Source organism: Mytilus edulis, chromosome 14 (genome assembly GCF_963676685.1).
Source record: "Mytilus edulis chromosome 14, xbMytEdul2.2, whole genome shotgun sequence".
NCBI lineage: Eukaryota > Metazoa > Mollusca > Bivalvia > Mytilida > Mytilidae > Mytilus > Mytilus edulis.
The window spans coordinates 53,495,696-53,523,381 of NC_092357.1; the positions used below are offsets into that span (position 1 = coordinate 53,495,696).

The following is a 27,686-nucleotide window of genomic DNA, read 5'->3' on the forward strand; positions in this document are numbered from 1 at the left end:
CTTGCATGACGCAACCAAGGGCTTTATCAATCTAGAGAAATTCAAATAAAAAATATTTATTATACAAACTAAAAAGTAATAACAGATTGAAAAAAAAAACAATTTCGTCCAGAAAACCCTTAAAAATATAAATAAGATCTTTTGGTCTCTGCCACAGTTTGTCACACTCTGGATTTTATTTATTTACATATTTTTCAAAGGAGGACAAGGGGCAATATTCAGAACCGTAATTTCTGGCATTATCCCGGAATTATTTTTTTTTGTCACTGCTGCGATGGTTTTTTGTCAACTCATCTTAAGTTTTAACAATATATTTTAGCCCTGTCTTCGGATTTTTTTTTACAGAAAACATGGATATCATTTGTGGCATATTTTCCATTTCCCGTCGACAAAAATAAAGGCGAATATCGAACTGAACTTTATTTTGAAGTCCAAATGGAATATTTGATGATAAATATATTGAGGTATACATTTTCCTTTTGTCAGCTTCGTCAATAGACTGATAATGCTCGACGTCTCCTAATCCCATGCGTTTAAGTTCTGCAATTGCTGCTTTGACATTGTCTCTGGAAGCGCTAAAACTTTCATCATTCACAATGTCATTTTTTTTATTGTACGATGGAGCCTTTAAAGATCTATTCAATGAGTATATCAAGCACTGCAGTGAATTTGTTTTATAACGATTTCCATCAGCTTTACGCACATCCATGTAAAAATGACCCAACACTTCATTTAGTTTTAAGGTGTCATAATGTTCAAATCCTGGATCCATTTTTTACTTGTAAATACTTTCTGGAAATAGTGGCTGTTGTTATGTTCTGCTTTATTGTTTTGTCTGCACTCATTTTCAAACTTTTTTGCTCGATTTCTTCATCACTTGTATCGACAAATCGTCTTTTACCAGACTTCATCTTTAGTTGGCATAAAAATACATGAACTATGCACGACAAGTTACACGATTAGTGGGCGGAGCATACACATTAAGAGTTTGGATCAAACACGCGGTCAGTGGGCGGAGTAAACATGTGAGTTTTGCGTAGTGAAATCTAGGACACTTGTGTATTCAACGTTTCATTATTTATATACCCAATACGGTTAGCATAACCGCACAAAAAATGTTATCATGCTTTGACCCAACTAGTTGGGTCAAAGCATGATAACTTATAGTACTAATTAAACTTGAGCGAGTGTTACAATGTGTACAATTATGTCCATTCAAATATGAAAATTTAAAACTTTTGCACTTCGAAACGGAACTACAAGACACTATCAAAAGGCAACCATGTCGATATGATAAGGTCAAAATGTTATAAAAAAACAGCTGTTTGACGATTGAAAACATAAATAGATACATGTAAATTGACATTTACATTAATTTTATTCAATTTCCTAGCAAGGAACACCAACACAAATGCTAACTTTGATGTCCAGCGTTATTCAAAGTAAACTGACGTTGGCAATTTTTAATATGAGGCAGGCATAACCTGTGAATGGGGACGAAGTCTGTATGTATTATTTTCTTAATTCAATCATGTTGATAAAAGAAACCGAAATACCGTACGTAACGTTCCCGATTTTGGTTCTGTTGTTAGGGAATTAGCTGTGACGTTCTTTAAGTTATGACGTCATATTCGATGTAAACAAAAGAAACGCTTTCATCAGGGAACGTAACGGTTTTTTTTCATATCAAACAATTATTAAAATTGAATTTGTATTGAGATCCAATCTTATGTTTTACTAGACTGATAAATATATATAAAAAAAAAAATCAAAGTCTCATGCAAACAAGACAGATTTCTGCGCAAATGCGGGAAAACCGGAACAGGAACTAGATCTGAAAAAAAACGTTAACGATTTTGAGTTCATTAGTACAATGAAAAATTCGGGAAATTTTCCCAGATTTTTTTTTTTTTTTTTTTTCATTGATTTTTCTACCGTAATTGGGGACTTCGTCCCCATATTAAGACGTCAATCACGTAACCCGATGTTTTATTGGTACTAGAATACAGTTATGTTTCAAAGTGAAAGAAGAAAGTAATATCACAGTCATAATTTAAATCACGTAGAGATATTTTGTGCTCAAATAAATGATAGATATGATACAACTAAGTGAACATCGCCGAAGGTAGAAAGTCCAATAGCCAGTACTCGGGGTTACTGAGCGGAAATCATGAAAACTTGGAAATCTTTTAAATTAAGGTAGATGAGGTGTCTAAATTATAATCCATAGAATTTTTTGATAATTTGCCAAAATGTAGTTTATAACCTGCTTGTTTCAAAACATTAATTAAAAGAATGGGTCACCGGACTTATTTTCGCACTACAGGTTATGCAAAATTGTCAGATTTAGTATAGAATATGCATAAAAAACCAATTTTCCTCATTAAAACAAAAACTACACCATAGAATTTTTAGATAAAATATGAGAAGATGGCTGCAATATTATTCTTTCAGATAAGAGAAAGAAAAATGAGGGTCACCAAACTTGCTACATAATAAAATTGGTAAATTCCTAACACATTCTATTGTAAAAATAACACAATCTGGATTATCTACCTTTGCATTTGAGTTATCTTCCCTTATTTGGCAAAGTTGGAAAAAATTTAATCAAACAAAAGTATTCGGTTAATGATAAAACACAACCATAAATATGATAAAACATTGCATTTTCTATATTATAATGAAAAATCTTACACATGAATTACCTACTTATCTCAAAATTTGCACATTTTTTCAAAGATATTGACCTTGTTTTCTGGTATTCTATATGTGAGGTATTTTTTGCTTTGATCAAATCTTTAAAGTTTGTATACGAATTGATTTTAAAATGTTGACCTCGAGCCTCACTGAAGAGATATTTATTATTGAAACGCCCATCTGATGTTTTAAAAATTGGCATCATTAAAGTCATAGGAAACGAGTGACTGGTGAAAAATAACGTTTATCCAATTGTTGAAACAATGCATGTAATTACCATAAACAATTTTATAATTTTTTACGCAAAAATATCGTATAATCGTTTTTTTTTTTTTTTTTCTCTCTGTCTGATATGATTTAACACATATGGCAGATCATTAAATGCCGTGTTTTGACTCCGCAGTTTACTGATTGTCACCTTACAGTAAACAATCAACAAAAAAGCATGAATATATTGAGCACGTGTATAACATGTACAATCAGATAGTAGTTTATTTTAAAAATGACAGATCCAGCTTCCTAGAAGCAAGCAATTAAAAAAAAAGTAAACTTCTTTTAAATTGGGACAAATTAAAGATTTTTCTTCAGAAAAAAGTATATGTTCTTAAGTTTAATAATGAAACTATCCATTTTGTTCTAAAAAAAAACATGCATCATTTTTTTTATTTTGAAGTTTCATATGACTTTGATGTTATTTTATTCAATTATAAACAAAATTATCACCGACAAATGGACATTGTGACCCAAGTGAAGATTTATTCGATAAAAAGGCAAGCATTTGTAGAAGTAAAATACTACAAATATGGCTATAATATTCATGTTGAAGTTTCCCCCTGTAGCTGATCTAGGCCTATAGTCCTTCCCCGGCAAAAAGTTCAGGAAGAAAATATAGTAGCTATTTGATATTAAAAAACATGAACAGAAACATTTGTTTGGTTTTCTACAACCGTGTAAAAAAGAGAAAACCAATAATCACCCTTTCGAAAATATTACGCGAAACATATATCATATTAATGTTGATTTGAATATTCTTTTGTTATTATTATTAATTGACAGCTTCCTGTGTACTAGGAGATGCTCCATTTTGTGCTAGCGAAATCATTCCTAGGCCACGTCTCTGTTATGGTCAGTATTATAGTACGATATACTGCTGTGGAATATGTCAGAATTATCATACAGGAATTACAGGTCAGATTTTTGTCTTATATTAACATTAACAGATTAATGGTAATAATTGTACTGCACAAGATAAGGTTTCATTTATATCAACCGTAAAAACAAGAATGGCCAATCTCGCTCAACTTTACATTTCATTTATCCTTAACCAAGATTGGAACCTTTATTGTTTATCCATGTTGTCTCTTAATTTGTGGCATTTACTTTATTATAATCTGGATCATCGTTCACGGACAACAAGCAAGAACAAGTGATGACATCGTTTTATTTTAGAGTTTTGATACTTCTTAAAGTTTAAGCAAAACTAAAACAAAATTGGCTAATTGGCCTCAGTTTGAGATCTTTTCGTAATTTAAGATATAATACATTGTCAAGACTTAATTACAAGACAAAGATATTTTGCTAAATATATATATAGTCTTATAAAACTATCTTAAGGTAGGTAAAATATAGGTTGATATTAAATTTAACTTCAAGCGAATTTGTAAAATCACAATAAGAGGGCAAAAATATCATTTTAATAATGTTTCAGATGTCATAGTTATATCACGGCTCACATTGCTATTCTAAAATATCAGATTTAATGATCAATGCATTGAGCAATAAAACCGACATAATTCTCAAATTTCTAAAGATTTTTGTAATCACAATTGCGTTTTTCAGTACTTTTCATGGCTTTCAATATTGGCCTTTTTATGGTATGGCTCTTGTCTAATATTGAAGATGGTGTTGAAACTCTTTCTGGTTTGATAACTAGAGTGCATTCCTATCGGAGTTGGTGTTTTATACCGATATATGTAGCTAAATTTAATGACCCTGTGTGCAATGTTAGTATTTTAAGGGCATAATGATCTAAAAGTCACATCTATTTATTTTTATATAAACATTAACTACTAATGCAATTAAATCATCCCTGGGCATAATGAAAATATGTTTGCGAGGGCTTAATTTTACAAAGTTATTACTTTGCGTAAATATATTTTATACTAGAACACACCCGTGATATCGCGGGTCCGTGACTGAATTAAAGTATATAACTATGCGTAAGCCTTATTTTAGTATTGGTATTGTCATCTGATAAAGTCATGCCGATTATAAGATGCACAGTTTTCTCTGGTTTTAAACACTTTTTGTTTGCACCCGTCGACCTGGAAATTTTTGGTAATATTAATTATTTGGAAAACAAAAGGGCCTGGAATGGAGTATTTTTTTTGTCAACAGCATTGTCCCATATAAGTTATAAATAACCGCTGTTTTACGTCATGCCGGCTAAAAAATTGAAAACTGTACCTATACGCCTTATTTTAAGTCCAGATTTTTAGTATTCGTATTGACATCTTAGAAAGTCATACTGATTAAAATACTACAATAGGAAACAATGTGACAATGATTGAATTTAGTAGTGTCAACTCTGTGATTATGACCAATGTATTATAGCAAAATCCTAAATACACCCGGTTTGGTGGTGCGCCTGTCAGATGGGGAACGTACAGATAAGGTAAAAGGTAACAGGTGAAGATACTATTGGTATCGGTATCGGACTCGACCCGGAACTTCTTAATTATTGGCAATATTAATTACGTGGAAAACAAATGGGCCTGGAGTGGTGTAATTTTTAATCAACACCATTGTACTATATTAGTTATGTATAAACTTGAATTCTTTGATTCATCGTAAAAACGTGATGACGGCTGACAAATTGGACCTCGTAATTTTAGTATTATAGATATATATATAAATAAAACATGAATGAGATAGTGCAGAGCAGATTGGTATCCCGAGAATACATTGTCAACAGAGGCGAAGCCTTATAGAGTTTATATTTAATCATAATTTACAATTAATAGATATAAGAAGATGTGATATGAGTTGGAATGAGACAACTCCCCATCCAAGTCACAATTTGTAAAAACAATTGTCTTAAAAGTTGTTAATACTTATTTCACCCTATCCTGACATTGTTTTCCACAGGTTGTGAATATGGCGATCGTCTGAGTGGTTGTGTAAAAACTAATTGTCCTTTTTATGATACAAATACAAGAGAAAACTCCTGCTGTAAAACGTGTGCTCCAGACGAGTCTACAACAGAAGCTGTGAAAACAACGGGAATGACAACCCAAGAAAGCACTACAATGGAGACTACTCCAGTTATGACAACAGTAGATACAACAACACCCGATTTCACTACGGCAGAGGCTACAACTCCAGATATGACAACGACTGAAATGACAACACTGGGAAGTACAACAACTGAGTCTTCTACGTCAGTTATGACAACAATGAAGACTACTCCAGTTATGACATCATCAGACACTACAACACCGGAAGTCACTACGGCAGAGGCTACAACTCCAGATATGACAACGACTGAAATGACAACACTGGGAAGTACAACAACTGAGTCTTCTACGTCAGTTATGACAACGATGAAGACTACTCATCCGGAAAGTAGTACGACAATTTTAACAACAGAAGAGGCTACAACACCAGAAGTCACTACAACAGAGGCTACAACTACAGTAATGACCACGACTGAAATGACAACACTGGAAAGCACAACAACAGAGACTACAACTCCAGTTATGACATCAATGGAGACTTCAACACCGGAAGGCACTACGACAATTTTAACAACAATGGAGACGACAACACCGGAAGTCACTACAATCGAGGCTACAACTACAGTAATGACCACGACTGAAATGACAACACTAGAAGACACTACAACCAAGGCTACAACTCCAGTTGTGACATCAATGGAAACTTCAACACCGGAAGGCACAACGACAATTTTGACAACAATGGAGACGACAACACCAGAAGTCACTACGGCAGAGGCTACTACAACAACAGTTAAGACATCAATGGAAACTTCAACACCAGAAGGCACAACGACAATTTCGACAACAATGGAGACGACAACACCGGAAGTCACTACGACAGAGGCTACTACAACAACAGTTATGACCACGACTGAAATGACGACAAAGGAAGACACTACAACGGAGGCTACAACTCCAGTAATTACAACAACAGTTATGACAACAGCTGAAATGACAATACTAGAAGACACTACAACCAAGGCTACAGAAGACACTACAACCAAGGCTACAACTCCAGTCATTACAACAACGGTTATGACAACAACTGAAATGACAACACTAGAAGACACTACAACTCCAATTATAACAACAATAGAAGAGACAACTCCAATTATAACACCAACAGATGGTACAACAGCAGAAAGCACTACTTCAGAGAGCACTTCTACAACTGATGATCCTATCCTTACAAGTAATTAAATAATATTAAGAAAAAGTTTTGAAATATGTCTACGTTTCTGAAATAGAGAAAATAATACTTATATTCAATAATCCTATACAAAAATTACAAGGACAGTCTCAAAATAATATCGATATAAGACTGCGTCATCAAAAACAATAATTGTCTGATCAGTTTAAAATGACTTATTGTTCTTTGATTTAATTTTTAATGACTACGTTTTGAATATTCGTAATGTTTGTGAGATGGAATCGACATTGTTTACACTAAATATTAATAAGAATATGTGCTATGAGAATGAATGAGACAACTCTCAGTCAAAGTCACAATGTACAAAAAGTTAACAATTATATACTAGGTCAAAGTACGGCCTCTAACGAGGAGCCTTGGTTTACACCGAACAGCAAGCTATAACTAATCTAAGACTCCATCTACAAAATTTAGGTAGTGATTTACAACTATGTAGGTCTAATAATTTTTGCAAATCTGAATTACGCTGCATTGCTATATTCGTTTGTATATGAATATCTTTTGTAATTGAAGACGGGTAGGCTATTAAAACTTTAAAACGGCGACTTAAATCCTTTGATAAAAAGACATGAATTGTAAATTACATGTACATCTTGATATCAAACATTCAAATCATTGTGCAAATATGCCAATTCGAAACTGATAAACAGGAAATACCGAAAAACAAACAAAAAGTCATAAAATATACAGACGTTACGCGCGATGTTCATACCTCATTGAAAAATCGATGTAGTTGGCAAGATACAAGTCCAAAATATATAATTTTGTGATATCATATTCATTGCTATTGTACGTATTTTAAAAAAATAATGTTTTTTTAAAATAAAAACGAAAAATATAATTGTTGAAACTATGTTTTATGCTGCATACGACAAGCTTCATTTAAAAAAAAAATGGCTATTTTTAGGCTGTCCCGTGTAACATATTTCATTTTTTGTAACCACTAAACTATGATTTTCGTCTAAACTATTTAATATTTTGAAAAACGTTTTTTTCAATATTTAACAGAAAGGTTCCTCCAGTCCTTAATGTACTTTTTATGACATTATGATGGCGTCATAGAAAAAAAAGCGTTCCATACTATAAGGGCAAATCTGTCCCACGGGGGGAAAATTGGGAGTCCATATTTGAGAATCAAAAAAACATTTATCTAAAATGGAAAAAGTTTAGTATTTGTATTTACTACATCAACGTTTATTTGCTTAATTTTATGAGTTTTACGACAAATATCCTGAAAAATGATTATGGTAATTTATGAGCGATTTTTCAAAGGCTTACAAGGTTGTCGCACCGCCATTTTTTGACGTAAGAACGAACTTAACTCAAATGTATATGTACGTCAATTGTTTGCTGATCAGTGCTCTTAATATGGTAGAATTATATGATTTTTTTAAATATTATTTTTCTTAATTTTAAAAAAAACTAAAATACATCAATTTTCAATAAGAAGTTAAAAATCAATGTCAATTTTGCGGAGTCTTACAAGAATGTCGCATTTGCTTAAAAACAACGTTGCAGTCTTGGTTTGAACGTTACGAAATATTCGCGAAGTTGTGTTAATACGCTTACATGTACGAACATCGCGCGTTTGAAAATCAAACATATCACCACTTACTGAGTCCCCGTGGTTCACGAATTCTCCAAAAATGAAATGGTCGTCCCCAAATTATGCTAATTCTTCAAATATCACAACTTGACATAGATATATATTCTATATCAATTCGATTGTTTTTATTTTACAGTCGTTATTGTTGTCTCTGTGGTCGGAGCAGCCGGGTTGGTAGCAGTAGCAATGTTTATTTACTGCTATGCCACAAAATGCATAGCGAAGGTAATTAACATATATATATATCTTCAGTATCTCACATCAAAATAAGATAATTTGTAAATTTGATCACAGAATCAAAACACATCATCTGTGTACTCTAAATCTATTTAAGTGATACTTCAGAGATGTTTATTTTACGTAAATAAAGTTTTTGTCTCACGGATCATTATATGGTATTCAATCATACGTATACGATTCAATGCTTCATTCTTGTATTTTTACTATATTTTAAAATTGTTTTATAATTTTGAGTAGTCGGGTAGCTGTACACGTCAGAACTACGTCATAATACACAATTTGTTCAGTTACAATTGCATAAGAACTTCAAGACCGTAACCATATTTAAAATTTCTTTTCTGATTAATTTCAGGTTGGTCCAATGCCTGCATGATAGAAGTCATTATCTGGTATCATAAGATTGTCAAATGCATGGAAGTCATGAAAATGGAATTTGAACTAAACTTACACAAACTAGTTGAAAATACATCCGGTTATTATATTACTGTCTCAGAGATGTGTGGTTCTCATCTATTTTTATATATTCATTTTTTATTGTTTATTTTGTTGTACATATGTATTCATTTATAAATATGTCACCTCTACTGTCAAAAATTGCTCTACCTTGGCCTCCGTCGTCAGTAATTTAACACATTTTCGTTACGTTCTTTGAAACTACTAGACAAATTAAAACAAAATTATAGAGCAAGAGTGTGATAGCTATGTTTTGATCGCAAAAAAACAAACCCCAAAAAAAACCCATAATGGTAAGATATAATCCGAATTCTAGATAACACATTACGTACCTCAAACAAAGTTGCAAATGAGTCCTTACACAGTCATTTAACGTTACATTTCTTGGCCTGGTTATTACTTCACAGTACTCAGAATCGGTTAAGAGCTCCATACATCTAAATAAATTATTACATATAATGTCCGACTCTAAATAAAAGTTACTTACTCTCTTGGAAAGAGATGTATGTGAGCGATATAGGTTAATTATAGCAACAGACCTTATTTATTTATTTATTTATTTATTTATTTATTTATTTATTTATTTATTTATTTATTTATTTATTTATTTATTTATTTATTTATTTATTTATTTATTTATTTATTTATTTATTTATTTATTTATTAATATAGGTTTTTTACAGTATCAGTTCTTATTTATTCATGTATATATCATTTGATACAGTCTGCTTATAGAACCAGTTCTGATCTCTTTATGTATCATTTGATACACGTCAGAGTGTTAACAGTACCAGCTCTTATTAATTCATGTATCATTTGATACACGTCAGAGTGTTAACAGTACCAGCTCTTATTTATTCATGTATCATTTGATGCACGTCAGAGTGTTAACAGTACCAGCTCTTATTTACTCATGTATCATTTGATACAAGTCAGAGTATTAACTGTACCAGCTCTTATTTATTCATGTATCATTTAATACACGTCAGAGTGTTAACAGTACCAGCTCTTATTTATTCATGTATCATTTGATACACGTGAGAGTGTTAACAGTACCAGTCATTGTTTATTCATTTACTGACGTTGTTGTTACTCAGCAGAAATTTTTAAAACATATATGTATCTACTTGTTATCCTGTTCAATTGATTTCCTTTTTTGCAAATGTTTCCACTATGCACTTAAGGGAAAGTATGTATTCTATATAGTTACGCAGTACAGTATTGTACCAAGAAGGTTTTTTTTATTGCAGTTACTGTATTTTATACTTTTTATGCTTTACATAATATGAACATGTTTATGTACGTTATAATTAAATCATCTAAATTTTATTTTATTGTTGTAGTAATTGAAAAAGATCATTATAGTAAGCAATGATATGAATTGTAAGAATGTATTCTATGTAATATTTCATGAAAGGACCAAACATGTTTTTTTTCTAGACAAATTACACAAAATAGTTTGTTTATTACTGGATGCATTTTAAACTGTAAAGGCAATGTCACTGCATGAACTGGTGTTTCTTTCTAAAAGTACCACGGGTAGTTCTTTTTATTTGCACACCTCATCTGAATGATAATTAATTGAATTTGTTTTAAGATTAACTAATTTCACATGGTAAGAAATTATTGGTTTCAACTTCAACCTCATTAATATTGCAATGTTTATAAATTCTATTTTCTGTTTCGTTTCTTTTATATACATATAGGTCCTATCTATCTTTCTCTGTTTAGAAGAAATGGTTTTGGAGAATACATTTTTCATTTTATTTTTATAATACATTTGTCACATACATGTTTTGTCCTTAGTTTTACTTTTTTCATTATTTGATTTTAATATTTGTAAGAATATGTTTTAAAGGTTGCTGTTCTTTTTTTTTGGCCCAGATAGGTGCATAGTGTTTTTCGGTCTGTGCGTCCGTTCGTTCCTTCTTACGTCTGTTCGTCCGTTCGTCCCGCTTCGGGTTAAAGTTTTAGTTGAAGTTTTTGGTCAAGGTAGTTTATGGTGAAGTGGAAGTCTTATCAACTTGAAACTTAGTTCATATGTTGCCTATGATATGATATTTCTTATATAGTGCGAGTGGGGAACCGTATTGTTATACATGGACACATGCTTGTTTAATATTATTTTTTAGAGTGATTTCTTCTGTCCTTATAGTTTATTTCCTGTATTTATTTTTTTATGTCTGTTTTATTCGTGTGAGATGCATTTCTTTTAACATTGGATCATCATGTAGCCAGGCTGAAAATTGTGTACGCCAGACACACGTTCCATCTACAAACTACTTATAGTGACAAAAGAATAAACAATTAAAAAAAAAACTCAATTGAAGTAAGAAGCTGAATAGCACCGATGCAAAATTCCGAAAGGTATGACAAATGCAACCAATGTTCCTTACCTTTTTTTCGAAAAAAAGTTTTACATTATCTATATGGAAATGCTGAGCCATATAAATAAGCATATTTACTACATTGGTTAGTCATGCTTTAAGTATTTAAGCGATTGTACTTTAATAAAGCACAATTGGACCGACCTTTCCATAACGGAGAAGAAAATGATGTTCCAAAATAATGCTACATGGTATTTAATTCTAAGTCAGTTAAAGGCGACTAATTTTTTCTGAAAAGTTATTTGGAAATTCTGTTTTTGTTTGCATGCTATGAATATAAATGTTTGCGATTGAAATACAATGTACATAAAAAATTTCATGACCGATTGGAAATTATGCGTGCACTCGACTCTTTTCGTCTGGGTGGACAGTTTCTGAAGATCATTATAAATGGGTATACTATCTGTAGATGAGCATTATTATATACCCAACATCTAGTTTCTATTTTCAGAAATTAAAACAATTTGATTGAGTATTTTACCATAATAGCTATCATGCCACACATGTTTACCTACAGATGGGTGCGGTCCTAACCTTGACAAAAGTTAACTTAGAGTTAACTTGTTGACTGCTTTCTAAGTTAACTTGAGAATTTTTAAGCAGTCAAGCAAGTTAACTTCGTCGTTGGTGGACCAGACCTACGGTCTGCTTTTTTAGGACTGCTGCAGACCTATCGACAAGTCTGCTCCAGACCAGACCTGTGGACAAGTCTGCTTTTGACCAGTCCTGAGGACAGGTCTGCCCCAGACCAGACATGTGGACAAGTCTGCTTTTGACCAGTCCTAAGGACAGGTCTGTCTCAGACCAGACCTGTGGACAGGTCTGCTCCTGACCAGACCTGAGGACAGGTCTGCTTTTGACCAGACCTGTGGACAAGTCTGCTATTGACCAGACCTGAGGACAGGTCTGCTTATGACAGATTATCGTTATAAGAGTTTTCATATCAGACTTGAGCTTTCATTAAAATATGTAAACAACATTCGCATTGTTTTTCCACAGATATCATTTATTATTTACTCGCTAGACTCTACTAGATATTATACAAATGCTCTCTTTTATTTGATATACATTTATTTTTATATAAATAAAAAATGGCTATATGATCACACAGAGTTTTTTTTTATTAGAAGGCGGATAGAAAGGTTATCCAACGCATCGGAACAATATTCTTATATCACGGGATATCGGCAACATTGTCTACGTTACTTCGTTCCCCGTTGTTTACCTGTCCCTTCCTAAATTTTACTTTATGCATAAATTTATACTTGCATGGATATTTCATTGATATTCAACTTGTTTGCATTGGATTTACTATTCTATTTCCCGCAGAATATTCTAACAGAAATTGTACAGTGTCCGTAAGCATACGATGTGGTAAAACTATCAACAATCTCGTCAAATTCGTCAGATTTATCGAGAGATTTGTCATTGCCGATATTTATATGGGACGTCCTAAAATTATACTGACTCAATGCGCACTTTAATGAAATAGTTGCCACTTGACGTTTAACTATAAACAAAATCAATCAACCGACATAATAGATTCCAAGAAGAGAACCTCGTATACTTTTTTTTATTAAATCATTGTAAATAGTACAAATGAATTCAGACATGTCAGTGTTGGTACTTTGATGATGTGGCATAATAGTTTTGTTTTACACGTACACCATCATGAACTCCTATAAATGATGTGACTGTTATTATAAATAAAGAGATGAAATTCTGACATTCTCAATTTATTCAGAATATTTTTTGCATTAATGGTTTTCCAATATTATTGATTACGTGTACATTTACGGTCCTACTAAAATGTGAACAGGAGCGCCAGGAGAAGACATTAAGGCGCTCGGTACAATGGTATGCGGGTATATAGATTTGCAAATAAAAGTGCACATATGATCAGTTTTGGTCAAATAGTTTTGTTTTCCAAGTCAGCATGAGGTATTAAAACTACTGAAATTTTGTTACGTATCAATATTTTGAATAAAAGGAGGACACGCTGGTATCCTAAATTTATGCGAACAAAAATTTGTTGTTATTAAATTGCAATATTGCTGTCCATTGTCATGATTATATTATACAATGATTCCTGACATAAAAAATATGGCTGATTAATACTATGCGGGTACGTCATGGTGTATATAGATTTACAAATTAAAGTGCACATATGGTCAGTTTTGGTAATGCGGTCAAATAATTTTGTTGTACAAGTCAGCTGGAGGTATCAAAACTACTGAAATTTTGTTACGTATCAATATTTTGAATAAAATGAGGACATGCTGGTATCCTAAATTTATGTGAACAAAAATTTGTTGTTATTATATTGCAATATTGCTGTCCATTGTCATGATTGTATTATACATTGATTCTGGCATAAACAATATGGCTGATTAACTATGCGGGTATATAGATTTACAAATTAAAGTGCACAAATGGTCAGTTTTGGTGGATGCGGTCAAATAATTTTGTTGTACAAGTCAACTGGAGGTATCAAAACTACTGAAATTTTGTTATGATCAATATTTTGAATAAAATGAGGACATGCTGGTATCCTAAATTTATGCGAACAAAAATGTGTTGTTATTATATTGCAATATTGCTGTCCATTGTCATGATTGTATTATACATTGAATCCTGACACAAAAAATATGGCTGATTTACTACATGTATGCGGGTATATAGATTTACAAATTAAAGTGCATATATGGTAAGTTTTGGTGGATGCGGTCAAATAATTTTGTTGTAAAAGTCAACTGGAGGCATTAAAACTACTGAAATTTTGTAACGTATCAGTATTTTAAGTAAAAACAGGACATGCTGGCACCCTTAATTTAGGTGAACAAAAATTTGTTGTTATTATATTGCAATATTGCTGTCCATTGTCATGATTGTATTATACATTGAATCCTGACATTAAAAATAAGGCTGATTTACTATGCTGGTATATAGATTTACAATTTAAAGTTCACATATGGTCAGTTTTGGTAATGTGGTCAAATAATTTTGTTGTACAAGTCAGCTGGAGGTATCAAAACTACTGAAATTTTGTTACGTATCAATATTTTGAATAAAATGAGGACATGCTGGTATCCTAAATTTATGCGAACCAAAATTTTTTGTTATTATATTGCAATTTTGCTGTCCATTTTCATGATTGTATTATACATTGAATCCTGACATCAAAAATGTGGCTGATTTACTATGCGGGTATATAGATTTACAAATTAAAGTGCACATATGGTCAGTTTTGGTGGATGCGGTCAAATAATTTTGTTGTACAAGTCAACTGGAGGTATCAAAACTACTGAAATTTTGTTACGTATCAGTATTTTAAGTAAAAAGAGGACATGCTGGTACCCATAATTTAGGCGAACAAAAATTTGTTGTTATTATATTGCAATATTGCTGTCCATTGTCATGATTGTATTATACATTGAACCCTGACATTAAAAATAAGGCTGATTTTCTATGCTGGTATATAGATTTACAATTTAAAGTTCACATATGGTCAGTTTTGGTAATGTGGTCAAATAATTTTGTTGTACAAGTCAGCTGGAGGTATCAAAACTACTGAAATTTTGTTACGTATCAATATTTTGAATAAAATGAGGACATGCTGGTATCCTAAATTTATGCGAACCAAAATTTTTTGTTATTATATTGCAATTTTGCTGTCCATTGTCATGATTGTATTATACATTGAATCCTGACATAAAAAATATGGCTGATTAACTATGCGGGTATATAGATTTACAAATTAAAGTGCACATATGGTCAGTTTTGGTGGATGCGGTCAAATAATTTTGTTGTACAAGTCAACTGGAGGTATCAAAACTACTGAAATTTTGTTACGTATCAATATTTTGAATAAAATAAGGACATGCTGGTATCCTAAATTTATGCGAACAAAAATTTGTTGTTATTATATTGCAATATTGCTGTCCATTGTCATGATTGTATTATACATTGAATCCTGACATAAAAAATATGGCTGATTTACTATGCGGGTATATAGATTTACAAATTAAAGTGCATATATGGTCAGTTTTGGTGGATGCGGTCAAATAATTTTGTTGTACAAGTCAACTGGAGGCATCAAAACTACTGAAATTTTGTTACGTATCAGTATCTTAAGTAAAAAGAGGACATGCTGGCACCCTTAATTTAGGCGAACAAAAATTTGTTGTTATTATATTGCAATATTGCTGTACATTGTCATGATTGTATTATACATTGAATCCTGACATTAAAAATAAGGCTGATTTACTATGCTGGTATATAAATTTACAATTTAAAGTTCACATATGGTCAGTTTTGGTAATGCGGTCAAATAATTTTGTTGTACAAGTCAGCTGGAGGTATCAAAACTACTGAAATTTTGTTACGTATCAATATTTTGAATAAAATGAGGACATGCTGGTATCCTAAATTTATGCGAACCAAAATTTTTTGTTATTATATTGCAATTTTGCTGTCCATTGTCATGATTGTATTATACATTGAATCCTGACATAAAAAATATGGCTGATTAACTATGCGGGTCTCACCACATCTTCCTATATCTATATAGATTTACAAATTAAAGTGCACATATGGTCAGTTTTGGTGGATGCGGTCAAATAATTTTGTTGTACAAGTCAACTGGAGGTATCAAAACTACTGAAATTTTGTTACGTATCAATATTTTGAATAAAATGAGGACATGCTTGTATCCTAAATTTATGCGAACAAAAATTTGTTGTTATTAAATTGCAATATTGCTGTCCATTGTCATGATTGTATTATACATTGAATCCTGACATAAAAAATATGGCTGATTTACTATGCGGGTATATAGATTTACAAATTAAAGTGCATATATGGTCAGTTTTGGTGGATGCGGTCAAATAATTTTGTTGTACAAGTCAACTGGAGGCATCAAAACTACTGAAATTTTGTTACGTATCAGTATTTTAAGTAAAAAGAGGACATGCTGGCACCCTTAATTTAGGCGAACAAAAATTTGTTGTTATTATATTGCAATATTGCTGTACATTGTCATGATTGTATTATACATTGAATCCTGACATTAAAAATAAGGCTGATTTACTATGCTGGTATATAAATTTACAATTTAAAGTTCACATATGGTCAGTTTTGGTAATGCGGTCAAATAATTTTGTTGTACAAGTCAGCTGGAGGTATCAAAACTACTGAAATTTTGTTACGTATCAATATTTTGAATAAAATGAGGATATGCTGGTATCCTAAATTTATGCGAACCAAAATTTTTTGTTATTATATTGCAATTTTGCTGTCCATTGTCAGGATTGTATTATACATTGAATCCTGACATAAAAAATATGGCTGATTAACTATGCGGGTATATAGATTTACAAATTAAAGTGCACATATGGTCAGTTTTGGTGGATGCGGTCAAATAATTTTGTTGTACAAGTCAACTGGAGGTATCAAAACTACTGAAATTTTGTTACGTATCAATATTTTGAATAAAATGAGGACATGCTGGTATCCTAAATTTAGGCGAACAAAAATTTGTTGTTGTTATATTGCAATATTGCTGTCCATTGTCATGATTGTATTATACATTGAATCCTGACATAAAAAATATGGCTGATTTACTATGCGGGTATATAGATTTACAAATTAAAGTGCATATATGGTCAGTTTTGGTGGATGCGGTCAAATAATTTTGTTGTACAAGTCAACTGGAGGCATCAAAACTACTGAAATTTTGTTACGTATCAGTATTTTAAGTAAAAAGAGGACATGCTGGCACCCTTAATTTAGGCGAACAAAAATTTGTTGTTATTATATTGCAATATTGCTGTACATTGTCATGATTGTATTATACATTGAATCCTGACATTAAAAATAAGGCTGATTTACTATGCTGGTATATAAATTTACAATTTAAAGTTCACATATGGTCAGTTTTGGTAATGCGGTCAAATAATTTTGTTGTACAAGTCAGCTGGAGGTATCAAAACTACTGAAATTTTGTTACGTATCAATATTTTGAATAAAATGAGGACATGCTGGTATCCTAAATTTATGCGAACCAAAATTTTTTGTTATTATATTGCAATTTTGCTGTCCATTGTCATGATTGTATTATACATTGAATCCTGACATAAAAAATATGGCTGATTTACTATGCGGGTATATAGATTTACAAATTAAAGTGCATATATGGTCAGTTTTGGTGGATGCGGTCAAATAATTTTCTTGTACAAGTCAACTGGAGGCATCAAAACTACTGAAATTTTGTTACGTATCAGTATTTTGAGTAAAAAGAAGACATGCTGGCACCCTTAATTTAGGCGAACAAAAATTTGTAGTCATTATTTAAATGAATTAAACTATTGCTGATTGTGGCTGCATAGTTCAAGGATGTATAACTAACAAGGACGTATACACCTAACATCAAATATACTTCTTTTCAAAAATATACATAATATGATTGAATTTGATCTCGGAATATATATATATATATTCAGTGCCTGTTATCATTGTAACCGAGATCGTTTTTATAATAGATAGATTGTCAGATCACAGATAAATTTGTGTTACGTTCTGTGCGTACTTATTTTCAATTATTTGTGTTTAATCCTGTTCATAAAACGGAAGTATTAATTTTCAAATTACTTTATTTTCGATGTTTATACTACGAAACAAAGATATTAAAAATATATTTTTTTAAATCAACGAAGAGCGGTCCTGGTTACAAGTTAACTTAGTGTTGACCAGACCAGTCAAAAGTTAACTTGGGAACAGGTCTGGTTTTGATCGGATTTGTTCAAGCAGAAGTTAACTTTGTGACAGGACCGGTTTCCAAGTTAACTTATGTTAACTTTATGACAGGACTGGTTCCGAAGTTAACTTATGTTAACTTATGACAGGACTGGTTCGAAGTTAACTTATATCAATAGCGGACCTGTTTCTAAGTTAACTTTTTGGCAGACATAAAAACAGTCCTAGGTCCAAGTCCGCTTTTCAAGTTAACTAGATTTTGGTCCTAGGACTGGTCAGAGCAGTCCTATATTCGGTCACAGGTTAACTTTGACCAGTCCAAATGACTGGTTATCAAGTTAACTTGCTGTACAGGTTAGGAGTGCACCCATCTGTAATGGCTAATTGTTCTTTGCTCGTTTTCGTTTAATATTTATCCTTCACTACCTCATCAACATTAATATTTCAAATATAAAAAGTAAAAATTCTTTGCCCAACCTTTCATGTTGCAGTAAATAGCTCATTTCAACGCTTTTTGTTGCCACTCCACTGCGGTACCCTGAATTTGATATGAGTTATCTTTCTTTGTCCTTAGAATTTTAGAATGTACGCCTTCTCAGAAGACTTCGTGTGTCATTAGAATCATATTCAAAACAGTGTAGCTGTGGCCATTGATTGACAACCTTAAATTATCCCATTGACGGGGGCAGATTAGGTGAACGTGTGTCTGTAACGACAACTGCTCACTACTTACTTTATATTATAGAATTTAAACTGTGGGGTCATCAAAGGTTCTCAACGCCTTTAATATTAAAATAGTTCGAAAAATTAATCAGGAATAACTTTATGTTTTGATTTATATTATTGATATAAATCAAAACATAAAGTTATTCCTGATTAATTTTTCTAATTTCTTTATTTAGGTGTTGAGAACCTTTTGTGACCCCACAGTTTAAGTGCCTTTAACAAGTGCATAGTGAGCAGCGGTTGTTACAGACAAACGTTCACATAATCTGCCCTAGTCAATGGGATAATTTAAGGTTGTCAATCAATGGCCACAGCTACACTGTTTTGAATATGATTCTATTATGATCGTCAGCTTGAAAAATTACCACGCTATACAATCTTAAAAGTTGGAACATTGAGCGCACTACTGGTTTTTGTTTAAAAGATGATACCTAAGTCGAGAAATCACACATATATTTGTTCAAATTTGGGCTCATATCCCGTTAAAGATAAAAGGAAAAAAAATTGGCGTGGAGAGTTTATTCATTTAGAAGTATTGGTGTTACTTGTCTACACGTGCAAATCAGTTATTAGGGATCCTTCGAGTTACAAAATGAAAATAATGTATTGATTTTAATGCATTTTCCATTTCTACTTTTAATTACGCACATTTTGATGAATACATTTATATAGTTATCAATTCCGAAACTACGAACAAATGCAATAAAATAAAAGCGAACTGGAAGACAAAACGTCGTATTATCGTCAACACCGTACGTGACGTCACGGCAAAAATGAGAATATAGTAGGTGGAAGTATAAATCATAGGTTAAGGCATGAGCAAATCTTTTATTTTTTCACTATGAAAAGAGAGACAGTATAAATAAACTGATATTATTATACTATCGCATTGGTCCACAAGCTCTAAGAAAACAAGGACGAATTCAAAGTAAAAAAAGAAGACATTTTAGAATATTTTCTAAACAAATATTAAAACACAAAACAAGCCTGCGAAGATATGAAAGGGGGAATATGGCCCAATTGTCAATTATATATACCCTAAACTGGCTTCAATAAATCGTCAAATTCGTTTACAGCAATAGTATCTAAACAGCAATGAATAAATTATGAACATAGAAGAACGAGTAAAATTCAGGGACCAAGGAACAACACACACAACACCTTGCCAAAAAATAAAATGATATTTAATTTTAAGAAAAACCAAACCCATAATAAACAACAAACAAACAATCACTTACACGAAACAATAGCCACAAAACACCGAAATAAGAATACTCACAGTTACTAAAAGCTAGTGAACAGCAAATTACAGCTAATAATTAAATCATCTTCTCACAGACTTGAGTGTCAATCTGTACACATCCAACATATTTTGTGTAAAGACTTCATCAGTAAGCAAGATATTTTGGACACTGAAGCTTGTCATCCGTCTAATTGCTTGAATCCTGACTAACCATTATACAGTTAGAATAAATTTCCAAGCAAACTTTTATCTATTCCTTCACACAAAGTAATCGAATGCATAACATACCATGAATCATTTAAATACCAGCATCAATACAAAAAACATTTTTTTTCTGTTGAAAAATACATTAGGCATACATGCATAAACCCCACCCATCGTAAGTCAGGCGCCTGTAATACAGTGGTTGTTGTTCGTTGCTGTATGTCCTATATGTTTTTTCTTATTAATTGTTTGTACACATTGTCGTTTGAATTGTTTTACATTTTTCCTTTTGGCGCCTATTATAGTTGACTATGCGGTATGGATTGTGCTCATTGTTAAAGGACGTACGATGACCTTGTCTCATTGTCAATCATATCACATCTTCTTCTTGATACATGTATATAGATAAATTTAAAATTTTTGAATATACAATCTTACTTGCAAACCATTCAAAATGAAATGAGATACACAATAACTTCTAATGAAAACTTAATCTGTTCATTTAATAAGGGTTTTGTGATATTTCTTAGGCTTTATCTAGTTTTGAGCGTTTCTGGTGAAATTAAATCTAGAAAATTGCTTCGGACGCACGAAACTTATCAAGTGCTAATTCGTATTTTATCATTACTGCCAGAGAAACATTATTTCAACATCTTGATGCATTCAATAAACTAAAACACATTCTAAACCCCATCCCTGAATTTGTTTGTCATATTGGAGTCTTCATTAAGCAGTCTTTAGAACTGAGGGAGTCGGACCCATGTCAGACAAGCTTATGATGGTGTTTTTTTACATAAATTTATTATTGAACTCTTACTAATATGTTCTATTATTCTATATACAATTATTGCATTGTATTACATTGTATTGCATTGCATTACATTGTATTGCATTGTATTACATTGTATTGCATTGTATTGTATAAAATTGTTTGATTGTATTGCTTGACACTTATGGGTGTTGTTTTGCAATAAAGATAATAATACTATGTCTCCGTCACTGTGAACAACACAAATTAGTTTAGCGATATATATAATTATATATATTGTATATCATATTAAATAAGGTAGATCAAATGTATATATTTCTCGAGATAGAATTTACTTTTACTTTGCCAAAATAAAGATTTTTCAAAAACATAATAAAAAGTATGGGTCGCCGGGCTATTTTCCAAGCTATGAGTCGTTAAAAAAATTGCATAAATTTTGTAAGTTGGTTCATGAAAAAACACATTTACACGGGTGTCATTCGGTTTAACGACAGAAATGATCGTGAAGGAATATCTAACGGCGGTCAAGTATTGAGAGGCGATCGTGAAAGTTCTGGTAACGGATCGTGAAAGACATTTAATCGAGAAGACATATGAACGGTCAATAAATATTCCAATTTAATTAATTACAGACAAATTAACGACAAAATAAAACTGTCTGTCAAAATGGTTCAATATTATGATAAGTATGTGAGAATATCCAGTTTTAAAAGTACTTAGTTATTACAAAACAACAAAAGGCAGATTGCTTCTCGACATTTCAATGACATAAAAAATGTAAACAAACATGATTTTTTCACAAATTCGACTAGAAAAACTACTTTTATCCGAATAAGGGCACTCTATTTGAATGAATCAAATAGTTCTCATAGTTATTTTGTATAAACATAATCTGAAACTTGGTAAATAAAGAACTATTTACACAAAAATTGATTTTTCGGATCGTGAAAGATCACGTAACGCATTTTTGAAGATCGTGAAAAGGATCGTGAAAGATCTGATGCTACGAAAACGTTCAAATTATTCTTCAATTATATCATAATTAATATTTGTTATTGGTATTGAGAACTAGATAGGTCAACATCATCAATAGGTTTAAGCATTTCAAAGTATTAATATTTTCAGAAAATGAAATATAAAATAGTTGGATGATTGTAGAATGAAGCTTTTTATTGTCATGAGAAGTACTCACTTATCACGAGTTATAGGATACCCACATTTTGTATATTGGATCCTATAAACTACATGTCCGTCAGACAGAATTCACCTGACCCCGAATTTGCCTCATTTCATGGATGAAGATTCAGTGTTGTGGTCAAGTCCGTATCGCGGATTCGTTAAGCTTTAGGATAAGTAAAATCATGCACAAAAATACTGAACTCTGAGGAAAATTCAAAAAGGATAACTGTCTGTTGTCATGAGTGTAAGGTGTAGATTTTCGACTTCTGCAAGGTTTTAAATAACATCGAACTCATTATCATGCATCATTCGGCAATGTTTGTTTTATGTTGTTTAGCTTTTGATATTTACCTGTATGCTATAGCGCCAAGATAATTCTTGTATGGTGTACATGTCTGTCTGCTTGTTTCATATATGACCATGATGACGTCAATTGTATTTGGTATATTGAATGATAGTAAGATGTCTATCTCTGGCTGTCGGTCAGGGTTCATATACTTGTGACCTTATGTTCCGAATTAATTGACCAAGCATAACTTTTCATTTGTTAGTTTCTAAGGCACTGTAAGGATCGGAACACATTTATTTGGTGTACGGGATATTTGTAGAGATCTGTATGGCATGGTTCATCTAACCTTGAACTCTTTTTATGAACCATTGACAATCTTAGGCGCATTTGACACTTCTAGGAAAACCCTTGATATTATAGACGTTCAACAAAATATACAATCATATGTAAAGAAGACGAGACATTACAGCATTTGCGATCTGCATGGTATTCTATAGTCTGTAGAAATAGTTAAATCAATTCACAACTGCGTTGTGTATAAAGAACTTAAGAAAGTACTGTTGCACAAAATGTTGGTTATCGTTCAATCTCAAATTACCCATGAAAGGTGCTGTTTTGCTGTAATTTTTTGTTTGATGGATATTATTTTGGTTTAAACGTTGCATATCCATATTATTGGCTAAATAGTGTCGGTCTTTCTGAATTGCACTTGACCGATTCTCAGAGCTGAATCTTTCACACTTATGAGGGCCCTCATGGGGTTTTTGATTATGTGATTACTTGGCCGTTTTTTTAATGATTATTTGATTATTAAGCCAAATATTTCATGATTATTTGATTACCTAGGACTGTATTTTTAGTTTATGATTATTTGATTACTAAAGATAAGCAAATATTTAATGATTATGTGATTATATTGGCAAAAAAATGGTGATTATGTGATTACTAGGACCCCCCCCCCCCCCCCCATGAGGGGCCTCACTTATTTAGACACGTTTTTAGTTGTTGTTTTTTTTTAAACGTTCGAGGTAAAGTGTTGAATAAAAATAAAAAAGCTTTAATGTTCATCCTTATCAAAAGTAGTTACAGGCTTCAACCAGTTGCAGGTTTATCACGAATGGTAAAAGAAATACTGATTTCTGATTACTAGTATTAAATCTGGTCACGCATTATCTTTCACGATAAATTATGCGTTGCCTGATCTTTCACGATCAAGTTTGAGGGAAATTCAACAAATTCAAGGTTTTCATATACAAGTTAATGCTTATAAGAGAAGAGCATACTTTAATTTTACTGTACTATCAGATACACCAAAGATTAAATTTCAAATATATCATAATAAACTGAAATATGACCATTATAGGTACAAAAAGCGTGTTATTTGTAATTAATTTCTTAGACATGCATTGCGCCTTTTGTGTTTTTTCATGAAGTACTGCATATTTTCTTTATCTTATTTCACAGTTATGTTGAGGAAGTTAAACCATTTTGACAGACTGATATTTTTTTGTTCGGATTTGTTCCGCGTTTTAAAAATTAAGCGATTTTTTCAAAGATTCTGAACTAGAATTTACATTAAATGCCATTTACGATCCGTTACCAGAGCTTTCATGATCGTCTAATACTTGACCGCCGTTAGATATTCTTTCACGATCATTTCCGTCTCGTTAAACCGAATGACATCCGTGATTTATGTGCATAAAAAAATCGATGAGATAGGATATTGAAATAAATTGTGAGGTTTTATATCATGTTTTAAGAAAATAAAAAGAAAAAAATGTGTCACCGATTTTTTTTTCTTGCTACAAGTAAAAAGTTAAAAATTTCCAGATTTGGGCAAATAACTACTCCGATTTTGTATTACCATTTGGGATTGTACAATCCAAGATGGCGGTATACCACGAATCTAACAGTAAAACACAATGTCAGTAAGAGGGAATTGTTTTCATTAAATTCTCATAGAAAACTGGGAACCAATGCGCTTGTTTTCTTACTATAAAAAATGTTTGTACACAGTACAATTAAAATTATTAATTTAAAGAGTCGCGAGTTACCTCCCCTCACACATCCATATCGCTCTCTGTGTGCCAATAATAAACATTTTACCATAAGACATGACAATATATATATATATATATATACATGTAAAAATACGGGAAATAAAAGTGCATTTCTATATATGTAACAGCTTGCTAACCTAAGTAGAGTGTTTATCAATTATTAATTTTGAGATAAAAAAAAATGGCCACTGTTTTAAGTTTTTGAATTACCTACTCCGCCACTAATAGGTATATTTTGCTTTACGTCTTCTGTTCGATCGTCGAAATTTTGTTGCACTTTCTCAGGAACTACAAACCAGAGTTTCCGACAATTTTGTATGAAGCTTTATTTTTTTTTATGCTAAACTGTTTGACGCATTGTAAGATTCAGTGTTTAAAAACTTCTTGTAAACTGAATATTTATATAAAAAATGTATTCACATCAGAATAAACATTTATGAACTTTTCGTCTTATTGTTTATCAGGAACTGGTTATCATGGCTTCCTGAAATTTGAATTAAGCATGCAATACCATATGTTCGCGTCTTCACGTCTATTGTGTATCAACTTCATGTTTACCGGAAGTGGTGATCAACTTGTTGGAGACACAAATATTCTCTTATAATATCAGTTATGAGTGCTGAAGATTGGGGTCTTGACGTAGTTTTTAAACATCTATCTATAATTGTTGAAAACCTTATATTGACCCCTAGATATCTTTTGTTTTTCATGTGTCGTTTGTTTGCTGTCATAACATAATATGCATAGATAACATACGTTCTTCTCTTTGTCTGTCAGTAGTTCTCGTCGTACTCGGTTTTAGCTGCTAAAGAGTCCAAACTATTTTATCGTGTTTATCTAGACACAGCGATCAAATGTATTTATAGAAAGTTTAAGGAATAATGTGAAATTCCACCTTATCATTTATTAATTGTATATTTACGAAAAACCGAAGAAACAAAGTAACGCTTTTAATTATTCTGTTAACATATGCAGAAGGTTGCTGTTTTGTTAACACCCATTTGACCTTGAGACTCTTTTATGAGTTTGGCTTCGAAACATTTGTTATCGAATGATAACGGTTTTTTTAAAAGCACATGTTGAAAGGACTAGGTTTATAGCGCTCTAGCTTTTTGCATGGCATACTATGATATGGCAAAATTTAATCGTTAAATGATAAAAAAAATAATTCGTTTTTAAATCTAACGCAATTTTTAAAGAGTAGGGTTGTTTTTTTCGAGAGCTTACGTATTTTTTTTTTAACAAGTTAAGATTAAAAAATGTGTGAAATTTTGACTTAAACATATTATTAAGAACTTGGCATATTGACTAAATACCAGTTCTGTCTATTGTTAAATATGCTCTATTCATTTCTATTGTATCCATCTGATGAGTTAAGCCTTTTTCAACTGATTTTTATAGTTCGTTCTTATGTTGTTATGCTTCACCATTGTCCCAGGTTAGGGGAGGGTTGGGATCTCGCTAACATGTTTAAACCCGCCACCTTCTTTCTGTATGTGCCAGTGCCAAGTTAGGAGCCTGTAATTCAGTGGTTGTCGTTTGTTGATGTGTTACATATTTGTTTTCCCTTCATTTTTTGTACATTAATTAGGCCGTTAGTTTTCTCGTTTGAATTGATCCACATTTGTCATTTTGGGGCCTTTTATAGCTGACCATACGGTATGGGCTTTGCTCATTGTTGAAGGCCGTACATTGACCTATAGTTGCTAATTTCTGTGTCATTTGGTCTCTGACTTGTGGAGATTTGTCCCATTTGCAATTATACCGCATCTTGTTTTTTTATATCTAAATATCTTTTAAATGATTGTGTCGTTGGGTGGCTGTCTTTTATTTATGTATAATTAATAAATTCTGGTTTCCTTACCCCAATGTTTGCCTGAAGTAAAATAAAAAAAATGTGCATCTGGAATTCTCCTTGTCGTCAATTAAACCCATGCTAAAGGTGGGCATCTGTTTGACAGTAAGAGATGCATACATTCGCAGTAAGGGTCGGTTGAAATTGAAAAAATAAACAGGAATGCGTCCATATTACATGGATGCCCCATCCGCACTAACGTTTTCTATTTTCAATGGACCGTGAAAATGGGGCAAAAACTCTAATTTGGCATGAAAATCAGAAAGATCATGTCATAGGGAACACGTGTACTAAGTTTCAAGTTGATTGGACTTCAACTTCATCAAAAACTACCTCAACCAAAAACTTTAACCTGAAGCTGGACAGACGGACGAAAGGACGGAGGGACGGAGGCACAGACTAAAAAACATAATACCCATAAATGGGGCATAAAAGATCCGAAGCGTCGTAAATACTGCACGTTTAAGAACCATTATAACAAGTCTGTGAGGTGTCTATTATTTTCGCCTGTCCCTTTTAAACATCCCGGTGGTCCTTTATACCTTACAACCTATTGTAAATTTGTTCTCGTCCTGGATATTATTAACATATGTTACTAGTCGTTAAGCCCGTAACAATCAATAACCAATTCATTTTATTCTAATTTTACACAATCTCTGTCTAATAAAATAAGTTTATTATCGTTTTATATTTGTAAAATATGGGGGCATGATAGTATTCATATGTATATGCATGCC

At 32.1% G+C, this 27,686-nt stretch overlaps 1 protein-coding gene across 1 annotated transcript in view; it reads left to right on the plus strand.

Moving 5' to 3' along the window:
- Window positions 1–9,619, plus strand: part of LOC139504523 (uncharacterized) — a 46,557-nt gene extending 36,938 nt beyond the window's left edge. The window contains exons 15-18 of the mRNA XM_071294626.1: window positions 3,754–3,885; window positions 5,845–7,167; window positions 8,928–9,016; window positions 9,384–9,619. Of these exons, the coding sequence (XP_071150727.1) occupies window positions 3,754–3,885; window positions 5,845–7,167; window positions 8,928–9,016; window positions 9,384–9,404 (1,565 nt within the window). The 3' untranslated portion in view covers window positions 9,405–9,619. The remainder of the gene's footprint in view (window positions 1–3,753; window positions 3,886–5,844; window positions 7,168–8,927; window positions 9,017–9,383) is intronic.
- Window positions 9,620–27,686: the final 18,067 nt, after the last annotated feature.